Genomic DNA, 20,621 nt, shown 5'->3' on the forward strand with positions numbered 1-20,621 from the left:
AGATTAGAAATAGCCGTTGTTCTGAGTGATATAAAGAAATTAACGAAGTACGGGTCTAAAGGCGTCACTCGAAAGTCTTGCCGGTTGAAATCCTTGATTTCCGTGAGTTCCATCCAGATGGCGGGGGGGGGGGGGGGTTCAATTTCTGAAGCTAACGACTCTAGATGTCCCAACGTGAACTCGCACGCACTTGCGACGACACGCCATTCGAGTCGAAATTCCAATCGGTTCGAGGCCTTGGAACTCGATGCTCTCTCTAGACCGGCTCTTCGTCGACGTTGGACGTCCTGACTCCACCTCCAGAACCAGCAGGGGCCGTCCGGCTAACGGCGCAGACGCACGACGTGGTCAGCTCCACCATCCCGTTGTCGAGCTCCAAGCCGCTGGCGCCGCCCCGATAGGCCACACGAAATGTGCTCCTCACCTCTTGACAACGGTAGTCGCCCTTGGAACTGCACAGGCTGCTCGGGCAGTTGCACTTCACCGCGGGCAGCTCAGCCGGGATTCTCGTCGCGTCCACGTCGACGCTGCTCGTGACCGCGCAAGTCGCTCGCTCGCTGATGTTCCTTCCTTGCGGCTTCGGTGAGAACTCGTCGCCAGCGGGTACCGTGTTCTGACCAACGGACAGCGATAAGCGTGCTGCCAGTACCGATGCGTGCAGAAGGACGCAGGTAATGAGAATCACTGTGGAAGGCAGTTCGAAGCAGACGGCTGACAGAAGGCCTGACACCTCGGCAAGACACTCGCACCCCGTACTATAGTCTACGGTGGCTCCTTCTTGACAGCGTGCCAGAATGACTATCGACAGGCCTGTTCTTCACTATCGGGAAGTCCCGTCGGCGTTTCTTAAGTTGCAGACCGTTACGTCTTGCCTTCGCTGTTCCATATCTGTTGCGGAAAGGAGAACGTGCATAATGAAACGGAACAGCCGCCATAGTGTGGCTACACTGAGGAGGAGGAAGACGACGTGGGCCCGGTTGATATAGCGTCGCCATTTTTGCCTTCCGTTAGCGTCCCTGTAAATAAAGTGTATATAGCACTGGGCTTCGGCTACACGTAACATTAATTTGGTGGAGGTGCAGGGTACGGTGCCTGTACTGCCTGTACGGTGCCACCTATTTTTCTTCTATCGACTTACGGTCCGGCTATTGGCAGATATCCGTCGACGACATGGACAGAGAGAAGACTGCATTTGTTACCCCTGACGGCCTTTATCAGTTCAAGGTGAGGCCTTTCGGTCTCTGTAACGCGCCCGCCACCTTCGAACGAATGATGGACTCTTTGCTTCAGGGGTTCAAGTGGTCCACCTATTTGTGCTATCTGGACGACGTCATCGTTTATTCGCCCACATTTGACACGCATCAAGACCGTCTTTCAGCGATTCTTGACGTGTTCGGCCGCGCCGGTCTCCAGCTGAACTCGTGAGAATGTCACTTCGCTCGCCGCCAAATCACCGTCCTTGGACACCTCGTGGACGCCAGAGGCGTGAGACCTGATCCGGACAAAATTCGCGCCGTTACGAACTTTCCTGTTCCAAAGTCTACCAAGGACGTTCGTAGTTTCGTAGGGCTATGCTCTTATTTCCGACGCTTTGTGAAGGATTTTGCGACATTTGCACGTCCCCTTACCGACCTCTTGAAGAAAGACGCCCCATGTTTGGGGGGACCTGACCAAGCCGCATCTTTTTCGCAGCTCACTACTGTCCTTACCACGCCTCCAATCCTGGCCCACTTTGACCCTTCTGCCTCAACAGAAGTTCGAACTGATGCCAGTGGCCACGGCATAGAAGCAGTGTTGGCACAGCGCCTGCGTGGACATGATCGCGTTATAGCCTATGCCAGCCGATTTCTATCACGCGCCGAGCACAATTATTCAATCACAGAGCGCGAGTGCCTCGCTCTTGTGTGGGCTGTTGCGAAGTTTTGTCCATACTTGTACGGACGCCCCTTCTGTGTCATCGCTGATCACCACGTGCTCTGCTTGCTATCCTCGCTTAAGGACCACACGGGACGACTCGCTCGCTGGGCGTTAAGCCTGCAAGAATATACCTTCTCCGTGGTATATAAGACGGGACGCTTGCACCAGGAGGCCAATTGCTTGTCCCGCTACCCCGTTGACGAACCAACTGATGCGGACGCCATCGCTTCCGTTTTCTCTGTGTCCCAGTTGCTTGAAATCGGCCACGAGCAACGCCGCCATCCTTCATTACGAGCCCTCATTGACCATCTGGAGTCAACGCCTGGCGACGCCTCTCTCCGTATGTTTCTCCTTAAGGAGGGGACATTATACCGCGGCAATCTCGATCCACACGGTCTTGACCTTCTACTCGTAATTCCATCGCACCTGCGTTCGACTGTCCTCCAACAACTTCACGACGCTCCCTTGGCTGGACACTTGGGTGTCTCGCGCTACGACCGTGTACGACGTCGATTCTTTTGGCCGGGACTCGCCCGCTCCGTGCGGCGCTACGTTGCCGCTTGTGAGCCCTGTCAGCACCTGAACAAGCCCTCCGCAGCTCCAGATGGATGTCTCCAGCCGATCGATATCCCACTGGAACCCCTTTTCCGTGTTGGCCTAGACCTGCTTGGACCGTTTCCTCTCTGGGGCTGCGGAAATAAATGGGTCGCCGTCGCTACTGATTATGCTACGCGGTACGCAATCACCAGAGCCCTCCCGACAAGTTGTGCTACTGACGTTGCTGACTTTCTGCTGTATGACATAATTTTAGTGCACGGTGCTCCGCGCCAATTACTAACTAACCGTGACCGCAGCTTTCTGTCGGCAGTCGTCGAGGACATCCTCCGCTCCTGCTCGACGAAGCACAAGTTCAGCACGTCCTACCACCCACAGACCAACGGCCTTACGGAGCGCTTCAACCGCACCATCGCCGACATGCTTTCAAAGTACGTTGCGACCGACCACCACGACTGGGATCTTCACTTACCATATGTGAGGTTCGCGTATAATTCATCGCGTCACGACACCGCCGGCTATTCACCATTCTATCTCGTATATGGCTGAGAAACCGTGTTGCCCTTAGACACTTTGTTGCCCCAGGCCAAGCGTTCAGCCACTGAATACGCCCGCGACGCGATCGCACACGCCGACCACGCCCGCCAGCTCGCCCGCACCCGTCTCGAGGCTTCACAGGAGCATCAGAGACGCCTCTATGATTGCCACCATCGCGACGTGCTTTACCCCGGGTTCTCTGGTGCTTCTCTGGTCACGCATTCGACGTGTAGGCCTTTCCGAAAAGCTGCTCTCGCGCTACACTGGCCCATATCGTGCGGTGCGACAAGTGAGCGATGTCACGTATGAAGTCATCGCCGCCGGCCTCTCAGCGCCATCGTCGGCTGCAAGTGACATCGTTCACGGGGTGAGACTAAAGCCATACCACACACCTTTGACCGCGGATGTGTAGAATAAGCACCGGGACGATGCTTCTACCGCCGGGGGTGATGCTACGGAACAGCCGCCACAGTGAGGCTGCACTGAGGAGGAAGAAGACGACGTGGGCCCGCTTGAGATATAGCGTTGCCATTTTGGCCTTCAGTTAGCTTCCCTGTAAATTAAGTGTATATAGCATTGGGCTTCAGCTACACATAACAATATAGATAAGTTATTCAGACGACGGAAGGATGTTACCGCCGTCGACGATGACGCTTCCCTTCGGGGCGCTTATCGGCCACGCCGGCGCGACACCCACAATGAATGAAAGTATAATTCTCTTGACTTGGCTCTGCGCTTCGCGAGCTAGTTCATGCCAGGTTATATGCTCAATCTAGACATCGCAAAAGCTACACCACGCCCTTGTGCAGGAACTTTAACTTGCGAGTGACGCAGAAGTAGTAAAAAAGAATGTAGAGGGGCTTGCACAGTGAAGTTTGCGAATCGAACCGAGTACATATATTCCAGGAAAACAACCTTGACATATCGAATTGTATACAAAATGTTTCCTGATTTATGAACAAAAGTGAAATGTGAAGTTCGTTTGTAGTTCGCTTCATAATAAAACCTTAGTTATTTAAATTATTTCACGCCCACCAATACTGGCACTTACAAATAGGCGTCCGGTCAATTGTGGAGCTCGCAAAATATGACTCGCACTCGACGATCTGGTGCACCATATGGCAGTCACGAAACGAATGCAAACTACGAGGTCAGTTATGTGTATATGTAATATGAGGCCCATGATGTTCAGACATTTGTTCTCATCCGGCACCAGGATGATTATTGTGCGCCAGTATCCGGTTTACTCGAGACCAATACCCAAAGCTTCTCATTTTTGAATTCACGGCAGGACTTTCAATGGCATAACTGGTATTGCGCGTCGAAGCAGCGAATTCGTTCGTTTTTCTCCCGCCCCGTTCTGCGTACTTATTTGCTTCCGCGCTGCACTCGCAGCGCCCAACATGCGCAAAGTTTTCACACGATCGCACCCCAACGCGCCTCGGAAGTTAAACCTTGAATGAAGAAATTGAGAACTTGTTGAAATAACCTTACCTAACTATCCGTGGATAACTTTCGCACCGAAATTTCCTGCCGGTGAAAGCGCGGACTGGTTATGCCGAACGCCATAGGTCTTTTCACGTTCCAATAAATTCTACTTGCTTTATTTAACAACTTGGCTGAAGTTGGTCGCTAACAGCTTGCTGTTTTTCGTCTGTAGCGTGAAGCGCAGGACAGATCAGACACACGATCGTGATAGAAGACGTTTTGCGTGCCTATTAAGAGCTGCAGCACAGCCTGTGCGACGGCAACAAGCGTTGGAGGTACGCAGACCTGGTATACTTTAAGTACGCACACACACCAGCGGCAGGCGCACGCCGACATAGTAGATTACGCGAAACGTCCGCGATGCGGCACGTTACAAGTCACGTGGTACAAGCAGGCTAGGTGACTACTCCCCACCGCTCCGTTTCAAAGGGGATGCCAATAATTCATCATCGTCATCGTCGTCGTCGTCATCATCATCATTGTCGTCATGATAGGTACACCCACAGTTAATGTGTATATGGAATGCCATTTACAGTAGCTCGAAATACACCCAGAATATACAGACAAACTGCGCACGTCGCGGGAGCGGGAAACACACGTAGGCACCTGCCTAGCGGTAATAAATGCAGTCTCTGCATCGCGAAGAGCCAAAGATATTTCATTTATACACCGAGTGGCATTCTTGAAATAGAATATTAATAATAATTATCGTCCGCCTATGATATAGGGTAATATAATACAAAATATTATGCGTTCTAATATAGGATTACAGTCTGGTCACGGTGCCGGCACGAAATGGCTGTACTTCCTAGCAAACGAACCCCTGTCAGGGTAGTATAGCCTTCAATTTCCGCTTCTGTTTTCTTTAATAATACATTTTGTCTCCGGAAAGAAAAGCTAAATAAAGAAAAAGAACAAATGATGGCACTGGAACGAATGGCAGTGTCCCAAAAGATGAGAGATTGATGCGACCTTAACATGTTGATGAATTCCTCTGGGACTTTCAATGGCTCAGCGTACTGTTTGTCTAACGCATCATCGGCATAAATTGAAATGGAAGGAGGAAGCAATCGATCAGAAGGCTTACGGCATGAGTAATTACATGGAGGTGCGACATGTAATCGCTCTGTAGCCGGTTCTGCAACGAGGAATAGTCGCTAGTGCGTATTTCAGTGTCCGGAATTGAGTCACTGTTACAAATGCGGGTTAACCCGGAAACGCAGCAACGCATTAGAGTGACTTCGGAATTGTTCGCGTTTGAATTTAGGCCGATAGTACACATGGTCACAGCAAAGACGTATGCTGCATACACAGCTCCCTATGGGCGAGTTTCTTATTTGGGCCCTCGATACTGGGCTATCAGACAGTGAGGGTCAGGGCGACATCTCATGCGAGACACGAAACGGGAGTCGTTTGTTTGCGCCCCCTTTCTTTCTAGGAGCACAGCCTGGGTGCCGTCGATCTTGTCCGGTAGAGAACGGTCCGAGGGTAAGCCCCGTACGATACGGGCACGGGGATGATCCTCGTGTGGTTCACGCGTCTTGGCAGTCTATACTATATCTCGATTACCTCAGTTCCTTTCTCTCGATATTCTTTGAGTACGTCGTCCTCGTATTCTTTCACTTATTGCCAGAAGGTTACATTTAATTAATTGCTGTGTTGTGTCGGACTATAATGTGACGCCACGTTAGTGACGATGGTAGCCACGACTGCAACTATTTCGAAGTACTGCTACGAAAAACGTTCATTGTCAGATGGATCGCATCGCCGCTGAACACATACGGACGGTTTTGAAAGCGATACAAAAAAAAATTATCCGGCACCACATGGTTATGACGAGCTTTCTCTTATTGAAGTGCTTCGCACAGGCTTAGGTCGATAGGCTCCTCAAATAGTTGGGATATATTCTTTTGTGCAAAATAATATTTAAGGGAGAAAAAAGAAAAACGGGCGAACTGCGCAGAAGCAAGAAAAAGTAATGCATCAAAGGCGTCAAAGTTTGATGAGGGAGCTCTCACACCTTCAGGAAATTCTATGGGCCTCGTTTCGGAATGTTTGGAAATGTTTCCGAGTATTTAGGAGTGCGTCGTTACTTGAGAGCTAACTACTGCGCTACGGCCAGAGCTTTTCAGAGACTTCACTACATCTGGGCATAGCACTCTCCGCTATGCCTTATGGATGTTCCTTTCTTTTTGACTAAGGTACATTCAAGTAGCGCCATGTGACCAGGACAATAAAAATAATAAAGCGAAGCTGTCTTTGCCTCTTCCTTTAGCCTTACCACTGCTGCGGCTGCTGCTGTAACGCCGGCCTCGTCAGGACGTAGTAGAGGCGCCCGCAGCTAACGGTGGGAGGGTCGGAAGGTGGTCGAGAAGGGACCATGTCAAAATTACATAAAAGGCAGGCGCTGTCGGTGTTTTCTTTCATGGCATTTGCTCATGAGCTGCAATTCTCAAACTTCTGAGGAGTAACGTTGTAAACAATCTAAAACAATGCCTGCGCCACCTGGAGGGCCTGCGCGGTTGTGGTTCAGAATGATTATTCGTCGGCACCAAATTTTCTGCGACAAGTGGCGCTTAACTCTGTCGCGTAAGTACCATAGAGAAAGAAAAACAAGTTGTGGCCACTCCCATACACCCATAGAGTTTCTCACTATAACACTTAGAGGGTAATCTGGCGCCACCGCCTATGGGAGTTTCTTAAGGGGGCACCGTGCCGCCATGGGAATCACGGTATATGTGTCTGCGAGGCTCGTGTTGGCTGGTGTTGTAAGAGGCTTCGTCTAAAACGTGCATATGGCTGTGCAAATAACGCGTTCTCAAAGTAAAATCTTCATAAAATGTTTCCATTCACGCATATTACATCTTTTCTCACCCACAATGCATGACCAAGCGAAAATAAGCAAGAACAGACGACAAACTGTTTCAAAGCGAGCGGGAACCTTGTCGTCTGTCCTCCAACTTTAGCGGCCCGCTGATACTTTTTACGTAACATATAAGCGTACACGCAATAACAAGTTCTCATAGTTAAACAAAACATGTTTTTGCGTAATAATAAAGCTAAAACAGCTTTTCACGTGCTGTTTTTGTAGAAAATAAATCATTGTGACAGACGGAACGGTACTTGCCAAGCGCGTCTTCAAGGTTTGCTGTCTCTCCGTGAACGATGCCAATCCGAAGTCACAATATACCGGCATTCCCATGCATACCACCATAGAGTTACTATACTGACTCTAGAGGACAAGCTACCCATAGGGCCCATGCATTGAAATCGGGAACCGCAAGAGCGCCGCCATGTTGCTACGCGCCGAGGTTGCCAGCTCCTGAGACGCTTGCTAGACTTGGTGACAGTAGTTAGTTTTAATCCGGCAACAGTAGCAGCGTAGTAGCATGGCGTCTCGCTTGTACTGTCGTGATGTGTGCGTGCAGCCGTGTGTTTGGGCTTTATAAGTTGGTTCTTTATTCTATCTTGCGGGACGGTGCGGGTGTGGTCCATGTTGGCCGTACAGGTGGCAGTTATGCAACCGAGGGATGATCCTGTTGAAGTTTCCGGCGGTATGCGGTTTTCAGCGGTCACGCCTGTTGCAGGAGTGTTACTCGACGAGGTTACGAGCTCGAAGCTGTGGTCAGATTCCTCGTTGGCGTTCCGTAATTCTCTTCGCACGGGCGCGGTACGTTGCAAAAGCCGCTTTCGCGATCTATCGCCGCGACGATAGATCGTTTTTTTTATTATTATTATGAGTACTGATCCAGCTGTACGGCACATGTAACCGACAAACGGAAGTCTCAGGAGAGCACCTGAGATTATAATAAAGCAGGCGGTGCAAGAACTCCAGGGCACCGAAGTGACAGTGGGGGGATCAAAGCTCGAAGCAGAACGGTACGTAGGTTGGGGTCGCCGAGGCAGGTGTGTGTGCCAGGGAGTGTTCGCACAGACAGCTACCCTGACACGCGCAGCAGAGCCTCGCAAGGTCGAGATACTTTAAAGGCACCTGCGCCCATGATCTTTCTTTTGCCTCGGTGCAGTGTGCACGATTAAAGAGAATAATATGGAGGGCATCTGGTGCAGTCGCGAATGCGTCATGACAAATGTAGCTCGTGTCGCCTGGCGTGTGCAGTAATATCAGAGTTGGTTGTGTGAACTTTATGCATAATACGCTTTGTTACGGTACCTTAACGCAATGGGTCTAGAGGACGGTGTTGGTACATTTTTTTCGTACCGCCCTAATCCTATACCCCCTACTACAAACACACACACACACACACACATACCCCCCTCTTTTTATGTATACATACAATTCCTTGCCATGACAGATCCATAGCCTCCTTTATTTTTTGAAAAATAGAGGAGGCCATGGACCAATTGACCAGTTCAAGTTGTCAACTTCTCAGTAACTGTCATAGGAATCACTGTATTAAACACAATTCCACGATCGGATTGTTTACTTTCATTTTTTGTTGTAACACTGAGGACTACATAGAACTTTATTTTGTATATGTGAGAGAAGTATGTGGATATCACAAGCTTAAGCCAATGTGCGATACACAGACAAAGCAGCTGCTACAACATGAACTGCATTGAGGGCCACACAACACATACGTAATTAAAGGTGCAAAATATAGGGGGAAGCTTCAAAATACGCTCTGTAGCACTGCAAAGTGTAGCATATATTGTATGTGTACAATAAATGTTCAAAAATACAATGCATCAATGTCCCATTTGCCTTCAAGTTTATTATCAAGTTCAAGTTTACTGAAGTTTATTATGAGCATATGTACAACAGGAATCTACTGACACACCCGCAGTCAAGGTGGCTGTTCGAGGTGTGCTGGCTGTCTCAGTGTAAGAAAAAGAAATTGGGTGAATGTCGACACCAGTGCCACTGCTTCTTGCCTCTGACCTGCACGTGCCTCCGCGGCATCTTTGTGCACAAGTGTGCTGGCGTGGCGAGGCGTAGGAGTCATCCGAGAGAAAGAGTATCGTTTACATGGAGAAGTGGCTGTTCACATTGCCTGCCGCTTTCCCTCAAATGTTTCCTTTACGATTAGGGTGACACAACCACAGTCAAAGTGGCTGTTCGAGGTGTGCTGGCTGCCTAAACGAAAGAAAAAGAAAGAAATTAGATGAATGTCGACACCAGTGCTATTGCTTCTTGCCTCTTACCTGCATTTGCCTCCACGGCCTCTTGGCTTGCGGAGTCTGTATGAGGGAGCTGCTGTGGCTAGGCGTAGGCATTGTCTAAACAAAAAGAAAAGGCCATTCAAATGGGAAATTATTGAAATCAATGCAGTTATGTCTGCTTCTTGCATTCTTCTTACCCGCCGTGGTTGCTCAGTGGCTATGGTGTTGGGCTGCTGAGCACGAGGTCGCGGGATCGAATCCCGGCCACGGCGGCCGCATTTCGATGGGGGCGAAATGCGAAAACACCCGTGTGCTTAGATTTAGGTGCACGTTAAAGAACCCCAGGTGGTTAAAATTTCCGGAGTCCTCCACTACGGCGTGCCTCATAATCAGAAAGTGGTTTTGGCACGTAAAACCCCAAATATTATTATTATTATTATTGCATTCTTCTTGCCCAAAAATTTTCAAACATGGTGTCCAGTACACACCAGGACTTTGACTGCTTCTGCTTTTTACCTGCAGGTGTTGCTGCGAGATCCTTAGTATGGCTGCGTGCAGCATTGTAACACTTGGTGGAGGCATTTGAAGTGGTAGCCAAAAATATAAAGAATCATCCTTGTCTGCACAAATGCTTTCAATTTCTAAATGCAGTGGTAACTATCACTATTAGTGCAAGGCCCCCCACATCTATGCGGCAAGTTCCATAGCTCGAAACTGAATTTTTCCTTTCGTGTTTCACAAGGCGTCCGATATGTCCACATTAGATGTGATGTGTTTATTTTTATTTATCCCAGTGTGGAGAGGGCATCATTAAATTGTTTTTTTTATTTTTGCTTGTCTTGTTTTTTGCTTTATTACTGAATTTATCAAGCACCAGTCTCATGATGCTAAAATAACTTATGTAATGACAATCATAGCTTTTGTTTTGCAGAAAAACAAGGCATTTCCTGACCCATTGCTTGACATCCCCTCACTCGCATAATCTTGCAGATTATTCTACCTATATTGACTTGCTTGACCTCCACTAAAAAGTTGCATTTGCAAATACGACTCTTTCCTTAAAACCATTCGACACTTCTAATAATTTCTGTACCTTGGGCTTCGATACTCTGCATTCACCATTTTTGCTTGTTTCTGACTAAAAATGTCTTTTTTAATTTAAAGCTTAAATTTTACCTTTGGAACACACGGAAGGGCTTGCCATTGCATATCTGCATAAAAGGGAAACATGTTTCATTAAACATTTGCAAAATCCAATTGAGGATTGATGAATGCAGCTTGCAGTGTGATATGACTGAATGAGCCATAAAAGTAACTCATCTCACTTGGTAAATTAAAGCACATATTAGTGTGATGTGCAAGATACGTTACACTAACGTGGTGGGTTCTCTTGCTTATACAGCAAAATAATCGGTGCGCGAGAAAAAAATTATCTTTGCATACCCCTTGTACACACTGATTTAAGGAGAATGAGCTGGAGCTGTCCACATGATCTACTTATTTTACCTGCGAGTATGGTCAACAAAAATGTGTCCCAGCTGCTTAGTGGTACTCGGGATTATGTCAGTATTGCATATGTGCCTGTTGTCTAAAATAATTGAATTTTGAAAATGCTCGCAGGGATCCGATGTGCATATCTTCAGTTTATGGATACATGTAAAAGACTCAGCATCAAGTGCAAGTGAACGTTCCCGCAGGCCCGGAGTCAATCATGCAAATAGATTCGCTGCACAAATTTGTGACCAGAAAAGATATTCCACATGAAATGGCATGCAAGGAAGTGTTGAAAATATTGCACAGTTAATAAAACGCCTACGCTATTAATATGTGGGTTGATGCACTCGTTATGCAAAACGGAGGTGAGGCGTGCAGACAGGACACAAAGAGCAGAGTATTTACAAGCAAACAACACGAGCGCCGCCCACTTCTCTACTCTTGTGTCCTGTCTGCACGCCTCACCTCTGTTTTGCATAATGAATCCTTACCAAGTAGCTGAGCTTTCTGCCGTTCTAAGTCTCGATGCACTCGATTTCGTCCGCATTAGGCACTCGCCTCTTGATTACTTCGTGGCAGAGAAATACTCGGCATCAGACTGTTTGTCTGCTGTGGCCTTTGTAGAAGCATGATTGTTCAAAGTGCAACAATTAAACAGATTCTTTAAGTTGCTTGCGGCTTCGCCAGTACAATTCCGGTGCGCTGGTCCGCCTGTCCAGCAATTTCCTACTGAAGGGAAACCTGCAAATAAAAACACCGCTCCGCATGCAGAAAAATGCTCTACTGTGACGCTTCTCAAACGATTGTGATTCACCACAAGAGCTGCATACTCGCGTGATAGTCTCAACAAGGAGATACATTCGTTTACTTACATGTGACGGTATATGCCAGAGCACTTGGGGGCTTCGGTGGCACATAAGGCACGAGTGTGCCATAGCGTCCGCTGTCGACGAGCGATCGCATGTCAAACCTAAACGGTGCGAAACTACTACGCATCCAAAAAACAGATTCGAAACCGAAATTCGCGTCATCTTTTATTGCATGAATGCGTAGATCGTGATTTACATAAGTCACGGACTTAGCGATCGCTTTCTGTAAACTTAATATTAACGTACCACCTTCATAAAGCCATCAGGTATGCGTTTTTAGATGAGAAAGCATAAGGTGACCTGTACTTGCTTTCAGCTCTTTCAATAGTAATTGCGCTGGCCACATTGGCCAGTAGCAACAGGGCGGCGCCCTAGAGGTTCCCACTTTTCCGGCCCAGCTTTTCCTCTAGAGTTGTTCTACTAACTCTATGCATACCACAGCGCAGCAGCGCCAGATTTCCCTCTAGGTAATGTAGTGAGAAACTCTATGCATACACACCCAGCGGACCAATCGACCCTAGCGCGCCTGGCGGTTGATGAGAGCAACTGGCCTGCACTTCCTGTTTCGGTTTCGCTGGCGCGAAATTTGGATTACCCCTCGTAACCGACGTTGGGCTGTCGCGGAAGCTTGTCATTTCAGACCACTTTTCGTCACCCAAATGGCAACGCATTTATTTGTCGCTTTGATTTAGCGATTCACTCTTTTGTCTAGTCCAATATTTGGTGTGAATTGAAGTAGTGACGCAATTTTTATTTCGATTAAGTTGTAACAGATGGAGATAGAGGTAATCATAATTCACTACGGCTTTATCCATCGCGCTTGTCTTCTGTGTTTTGGTACAAGCGCTCATATGTATCAAAGAGACAGAGTTCTCGCAATGTTTTTATTCCAAGGCAACATAGAGGCTGAGCAGACAAAAAGCACAAAATGAGAAGAGCATCGTACAGAAATGGAAGGTGTAGAAATATACCTGCATCTTTGCTTACAAAGTTAACAAATATTGCAACAAATACACAGGAAACACAAGTGTTGGCAGAAGCCGGCAAGCTGGTGAAGTATGGAGCGCTGATCAGCGCCCAGTAGGCAAGAATCCATGGAACAAACGCGGCGTACAAAACTGATGAAGGAAGGCGCAACATACACACAGCACTTAAGTCGCTAGTCACGACTGTGGTTAACCGAAATAATGCACAGAGAAAGAAAGATGGTACAAAAACCACACGACGCAAGATACCAGAAAAGCAAAGAGAGTGCGTAGGCTGCCCTTAAAAGCAGCTAGCCCAAAATGTAAAAAAAAAAAAATTGCTGCTTGAACATTGGCTGGATGCTCTCGAAAAGGTGATGCTTTGGAGCTTGCCCATTACATGAAAAACAAACGTTCTGCTACAACACTGGCAGGCATTTTTCCTCTTATGTGTCGCCTTCATGAAAAACTTAGAGCCTAAGTGATTTGATACTGAGTGTTGCTGTTACGTATTGGCAGCGTTCAAGGTGAAGGTGAAATACACTGCAGTCTTCACTTCTCCAAAATTCTGCACCTTAACTGGTGCTACAAGTGCGCTATTACGCGGCTAATAGCCGAAGTAAACCTCTTTACCACTATATGTACCACTATATGTTCCTTACCACTATATGTACCAGTATATGTTCCTTACCACTATATGTACTACCCGCTTTAACGCATTTCAACAAGTGCTTTTGTTATCAATGTATTACTTAAGCTAGAGAGATAAAGCGCACACAGTGACTAACCGACCCACAATAGCAAGTAGAGTTTGCCAGCAGATGCTACAAATATACAGACAATATACCAAATTTCTTTTCAAGGTCATGCAAATCCCTTCGAGCAAATACAGGTAGTGTTCCTACTCCTCATAGTGGGTGAACAAAACAATGGATAAAACAAAGGAGCGCCTAGTTCCCTTGAACTCAATAGAAGGCCATAATGAAGTCTGCTATAACGAGTGATGACTTCAGCAAAGTGATCGCGGAACTGGGTTTAACTCCAGTACCTTTGCGTAAAGCTGCCGCGAACTGCTAACCTTTGAACTTGTCTAGTTGTATGCCAGAGATTGAAGACTGGAACCTAACCTTATCCAAGTTTCGGTTCACGAAACGCACATGCCAGCATAAACGAACCCGGCAAAACATTTTGAGAAACTCCTTGCGACACCCAGCAGAGCAGAAATGAAAATTGCCAACGCTCGACAGATGGCGATACAGAACGTCGCACACTTTCGAGTGATGTGCGGTGACCTCAATTATGGCAAGAAAGTGAGATTCAAGTTGTTGTACGTATGCGAAAGCTGCTTCCGATGGCACAGTCAGATCCCCAAAAAGTTTGCTAGGGACAAGGTATGCTTTGAGCATTGTGAAATATTGGTGGGGACCCTTGATTGTCCCGCTGTCGTCTTTCAATAACTGTGGGCAACTGCAAGTTTCACCTGCGTTCCGAAGAAAGTATTTGATCAGAAAGCCAGCTACATAATATGCAGCGGAGTCGTCAATAACATGGGAGTGAATGTTAGTCGCAAGTTCGGAAAGATCGTCCAGAGCGGGAAAGTCGTCAGGATGTGGCTTTGCACACTCCTCATATTCACAAGAGACTCACTGGTGAGGGAGAATGGCGAGAGCTCCTGAAGGAGGTCACATTCATCATCCTCGACATTTCCGTATTCTGACAGTTTGAACAGCTTTCTTATGCAGATGTGCTTCAGGCCACAGATAAATTGTGCTACATTCGGGTTGGTGTTGCAACCTTGTTTTTGCCTAATGTGGCCGAATATGTTCTCCAGGGGATCCTGTTGCAGTCGGCGTGTTAGAAGGTATTGAAAATTTTAATTTTTGGAGAGATCGTACCACAGTTGACAAATGGCCTGAATTGTAATCTGCCAACCAACAATGGTTTGTGGTTGACATCTGCCATCAAACTTCTATGATGCAATCCAGGGAAGCTGGCCTTGAAGGAAGTCAATCAGTTCTGGATTCTCTTTCATGATTGCATGCCGGAGCTGTTGCGAAGTTTCTTTTTTACTCGAGCTGTTCGGGGAATCGAAAATCCTGTCCATACGATCACAAAATTGTGCTGTAGCGATGGCTGAGGCAGGCAGCGCGTTTGCATACACCAATGCCGTGATAGCAATGGATACCGATTCACTGAGGACCTGCGTTGCTCTGCTGACCTTCATATTGGCAAAAGGTTTCTGATGAACGTGCCGTTCAGTCAACTTTGGAGCCAGTCGCAACCGCAACTCATGCAAAGATTGGTAAAGGCTTACAATGTGTGACCAGTCAACAATTTCATCCCCTATGTACAACTTGTACGCTTGGACATTATTGCGTGTTGTTTTAATTAAATGTGGTACATCAAAGATGAAATATACCCGCTCACCATCAACTTCAAAAAACGGCTTTGCGGCAGTCACTCTTAGTTGGTTAGCGAGACTGACATTAGAACTACCCTGGTCACATATTACTGCTTTCACTGTAATATGAATGCTTCTAAGCTCCACAATGAGCGACAACAGCAGGTTATGCATAACAGATGATGGTGCTGATGTGTGCCCTATAGTAAAAGCAACCGGTTGAACCCACTTCTTCGAAACACCAGCAAGGAGAACAACCATTGCTCGGTCAGCAATGGTTGAAGTGCGGTGAGCGCCATCATCTGTGAAACCATGGACAACGTCCCGTGCAACATCATAAAGCAAATTTTTTTTCAGTGCTATCTCGTCAAAAACTAAAGCACACACTCGGTCACGTTCATTCCAAGCTTGAGTATTTGTTGTAATGGAAGAAATGATTCCAGGAATTGTGCCTGGAGTCATCTTTACATTGGCTAGCCACCTTCTTAATGAACGCCGGGAGGGCACAGAAAAATATGGAGCCAGAAATCGGTATGCTCGCGGGCCACGGAAGTTTAGGTGAAGAGCGAATTCCTTCAACCAAACGGGAAACCGCTTGCCCTTGCCTTTTGGCCTCAAGCGAACATGTGTCGAAAGAAGTTTAAAAACCTCCTCGGTGACGTATGGTCGGATAATGCCAAGAGCCTTTGTAGTCGATGACGGTGATTTGTGAGGCTGTCTCAGCAGTCTTTTGATAGTTTTCCGCTGTGCTGCTACTTTGGCTTGGAGACGTTTGATGGTTTCCTTGTACATTTTTGATGCACAACTTGTCGTTGGCACGCAGGAAAGCTCTGCAATGAACAAAAGAAATCAATGTAAAAGCGAACAGCAAATAATTCCGCACAAGCATTTTCCTCGATTTTTCAAACCCAAGATACCAAGATGCCCAACTCCCCCCCCCCCCAACACACCATTCCACAAAACTTCATAAACCGAGATTTATCATGTAGTCATGGGAAAATATAAGCCTAAATTATGCCCATCCTAATTTCAATCTATGCAGGCAATACAAAGAATGATTTAATAGCTGCTTAATAGTCTGCACTGCTTCCAAAGGAGCCCATTTATGTTGCAGGTTCCTAATGCACTTCCATTCTGCTTCCAGCAGAAGTTTTTGTTGGGCTAGTTGGTGCATGTTACTGATGTACTAAAGCGCCAAACAGACGACTCAAGAGGAGACACGGACGAGCGCGGCATTTGGAAGGATCAGTAGACAGAAACGTGCTGTGTGCTTACAGACTGTGTCAGATGTACAATCGGAGAGCCATGTGCGATAATTTCATAACGATGCGAATGCAGGTGTGCGTAAGCTTCCCTCAGTTGGCGGTGGCAATTTGGTGGTCGATTAAACGATGAATTTTTTCTTTGAATTTCCAAGCTCTTATTCCGTAAGTAACCACTAAATTGTGGCACACATATTCTCTTTCTTGTGGAGTCACGCAACAACAATTGAAAAAAAAATGTTCCATCGTTCCTGTTGTTACAGAATGACACCAAAAAAATTAAAAGCATCGTTGAGAGCTCACTCTAACAATTTGTTGTTGCACACACAGTGTCCTTTTGAGGATAGTTTTTAGAATGTTCTAAACATAATGTATCACGTGAAAAACAGCTACACTAAAGGCATAGTTACCATTTGCAGTAGGGCACTCATTCATGGAGCTGTTGGCAGACACATCTTCTGAGGTGTCCTGTGAAGCTTGTTCAGCGCCTCGGACACTGCTGTCGGAAGAAAGTTGCAAGGTGCCTGTGGAAATCTCTGTATCAATACAATCTGTCGCAGAAATCAACATCAAACTCACCGATCACAGAAGTACCTTCTGTCACAACTGAACGATTGGTCAAGGTTTCCTCCAGCAGGCCGAGATCAGCAGATGCCCCTTTGCCAGCTACAAGGGAGTTGCCAACTGCAGAGGTTTGGTAAGCACTCAATTTCGCGCAAAAAAAGCAACCTCAGCGCTGAACTCACCCTGCTCATCAGGGCACCTCAATGTGTGGGGGTCGCTGTTCAAAGCCTCTTCCGCAGATCCTGAAGAAACTAAACACCAACGATTTGTCAGTAACATGTTTAAAAAAGAAACTGAACCTCATCCTCACCTTGTAGTGCAGCTTCTGCAGTCATGTGGCGGTCACTAGTAGAAGCGACGCTTAAAGAACCTGCATATATGTGTACTTGGTACAAGTTGCAAAGCTTGTAGCATAGGAAAAATTAAACAGCACTTCCAAGCGTATTGCTTGGCAGGTGAAAAAAAGAGTAGAGAAGCAACCAACTGAGAAGCAAGCAATTATGATCTGTGGAATTATCAATAGCGCAACGTTACATTGGTGTGAGGTATATATACAAGTACACGCGGACTTCAAGTAAACGTGCAATAGACCTTAGAGGTCTTTCAAAACAAGTTAGACAGGCCAACAGCGTTAAAAATGGCAAATGTCTAGTTGCAAGGTAGGTAATAGCCCACAATTCAGAGAATTTAGGAGTTTCGAAGAGATACTGCTCCTACAGCGAGGTTCGTCCATCGGCTACAAACACCTTCGAAATTATTTGTCGCCACTGCTGCTATTGCATACAATCGAGTTTTTGTCAACTACTTACAAGGTGCAACTTGCACTGGGTGCACACTCGGCACAGCCATTTTTGTAAGCCTTGTATGCCCAGGGTCCATGAAACTTTCAGCAGTGAAATGGTCGCTGCAAACTCTGTAGGTTGCGTACAATACGCTGCCCGGCTTACTCAGAACATCGTCTCTTCCAGCGTACTGCATCCATGCTGTCATCCTGTATTGGCAATGAACTATCAGCGGAAAGCGGAACTACTTGAATAGTGATTTTTTTTATTGTGTCCCTTACTGAGTAAGCACAAACAGTCAGCGTGAAGACATGCAAACCATACACGAGCTTTAACGCACCTGCCGTCCCGTCGTATGCGGAAGAATCTCGTTCCTGGTTTCTTATGGGTTTTGCCGTTGTTGAAGCACCACGACACACAGCAGTAGCTGCCGTAACTTGGACCGCCGGACGGCATGGCATCAGCACGCTCTGAAAATGTCAATAAGTGCACGCTTCGTTAATTACCAAAAACATATGTAGAAGTAATATGTTTGTATGAATAGCGAACCGATGCACAATATGAAACCACCGACACGTTCTGACCTCTGACCCATAAAAGTCAGACATACAAGAATACATGTTAAGACCACATACAGAGGTGTCCAAATGTTCCCAGGCCGTCATCCTATGTAATCCCATGGCATCGCGACTTGTGAACTTTTGAACACCCCTGTACATCATATGTAATCTCATGGCATCGCGGCCTGTGAACTTTTGAACACCCCTGTACGTACTCAGTATAGGGAGTACATTGGGAGGCAAAATAGCAGTTCACATAAGCGTGGTAAAGATCATTCCAAAGCGTCCAAATACGAGGCCTTTGTTCAAATGTACGCCACGCCACGCCTACGCGACAATACGTTGTGCAATGTATTCCGCCACGAAAAAATGGTAAGGAACTGAAAGTTACATGAATGCGCAGTACTTCCCAACACGGCCGCCGCAATAAGTACATGCAGTAGTCATTGGGAAATTTTCCCCATCGTTACCTTTCTGTATAAACAATCCGCACGGACGTATACACCACCGTCCGTCCGTGCGCCGTAGATACACAGCTCACTGCAGTACAAAACGCAATAAGCTACGCTCGCTGTTTATGTCACATGCGATTGTTTTCAAGCAATATTACTAAAATATTCAGGAGCCCTTACTCTATACGAGAAACGAGCAATCAAAGCTTGGCTACAGCGTGCCTAACGTCCTGCTTTTCTTTATTTAGGTAGCGCACGTCCCCGGAACACCGTTTTTCAGTCTGAATCGGCGTGGTGTCTATTGTGTTCTTTCCAGCGTTCGTCAGCCTCTAGAACGAGCCAACGAATGCACCGTCAACCGTCACGCGGTCATATAAGCGCAGGTTAGGAATTCAATTTTCTCGGAACCGGAATTTTCCTGAAATGCGCAATTCCCGATATTGACCTCGAGCGTTTTTGAACACGAACTATTCGCCGAAATGAAACGCCGATACCGCGGTTATCGCAAACAGCGCTAAGAACGGTTTACCCTCGCAAACCGAGACGCAGCGTCTTGATGGCGTCTGACAAGCTGCGAGTCGCAGCGCAGTGCACAGCCGTGAACCGGTGCAAGTTAATGGCAGCTTCGCGTCGTTTGATTATTTTCACGGAACGCAACCAACAAAGATTATGCCGTTCTCGGTGGGGATAGCAAGAAAGTACAGCTAGTACAGCCCTCGTGCTACGCGTTTCTAGAGGGGGCATGCTTTTCGCATTGTTCGGGTCTAGCCGCCTCATATAGAGCCGCAAACTGCTTTTTTTAGCGAACCTCGTCGCGCTCACAAGTCAATTACTCCAAGCTTCGCTTAAAAACACGACTCACCTTTCTCACGCACAAGAACACCGCCGCAGCCGACGCTCACGAGACGTTAGACGTTCCCGCTGGCACGCCGCTGGTGTCGTTCATTTCTGCTCGATGGACGAATGGTGATTGGTGTTGATGGCAGTACGAATGAAGAACAAAAAGCACGGAAGGTGTCTTCGATAAATTCTGTTTTTATGTATAAGAAACACGCCAAATTTGGGTGTATAATTATTATTTTGTAAAGGGATTGAGCAGAATTCATTACAAAATTTTCTTTTTTTGCGCCTGCGTCCCCTGGCGTTTGATGAGAGCATTAGTTCGTTACGTAGCCGTGACGTAGTTCCTGAGGCCAGATTTCTCGGAGTGTCCGCTCTTAGTCTTTTTCTTTCTCTATGTAAGTACACGACAGGAGTGTGGCGCAAAGGAAGGACGGCTACAGAAACTCGTGTCAAGATTTACGCCACGTCGCATCTGCACAACGCCCTCTGGACGCCGTAACTAGGCGTAACCCCTCACAAATGCTGTGCAGGAACTGCCACGCTTGTCTTCATGCTCACCCGTAGCAGCAATGACTGTAGCGGGAGGAGGTGGAAAGAATATTAGCGAGAAAATAGAAAGAGCGAGAAAGTAGACAATTTTGTGAGCTACAACCCAGAATGGCGCCGAAGCGTGCACTTCGTGCCGACGAGACGAAGGCTCGCACAGAGCGTGGAGCGGATCAGGCAAGGTAACATTTCACAACCCGTCATGACTGTCGTATGCCGTCAATATATCGCCGCCACCCGCCGTGGTTGCTCAGTTGCTATGGTG

The 20,621-nt window shown here is 47.2% G+C and overlaps 1 protein-coding gene and 1 long non-coding RNA gene across 2 annotated transcripts; both read right to left on the reverse strand.

Moving 5' to 3' along the window:
* Nucleotides 1-9,210: 9,210 nt before the first annotated feature.
* LOC142592632 (uncharacterized) lies at nt 9,211-9,807 on the reverse strand. Its single transcript, XR_012830750.1, has 2 exons — nt 9,661-9,807; nt 9,211-9,592 (listed from the first exon to the last, which is right to left on the reverse strand). It is a non-coding gene; the product is annotated as an uncharacterized LOC142592632 (long non-coding RNA).
* An 8,167-nt stretch (nt 9,808-17,974) lies between these two features.
* LOC142558309 (uncharacterized) lies at nt 17,975-19,919 on the reverse strand. The gene is made up of 3 exons (XM_075670458.1): nt 19,830-19,919; nt 18,296-18,425; nt 17,975-18,164 (listed from the first exon to the last, which is right to left on the reverse strand). Exons 2-3 carry the CDS (start codon nt 18,409-18,411, stop codon nt 17,975-17,977), a joined length of 306 nt encoding a protein of 101 aa, XP_075526573.1. The 5' UTR covers nt 18,412-18,425; nt 19,830-19,919.
* Between the last annotated feature and the right edge of the window lie 702 nt (nt 19,920-20,621).

The sequence above is a fragment of the Dermacentor variabilis genome, chromosome 9 (assembly GCF_050947875.1).
Source record: "Dermacentor variabilis isolate Ectoservices chromosome 9, ASM5094787v1, whole genome shotgun sequence".
Lineage (NCBI taxonomy): Eukaryota > Metazoa > Arthropoda > Arachnida > Ixodida > Ixodidae > Dermacentor > Dermacentor variabilis.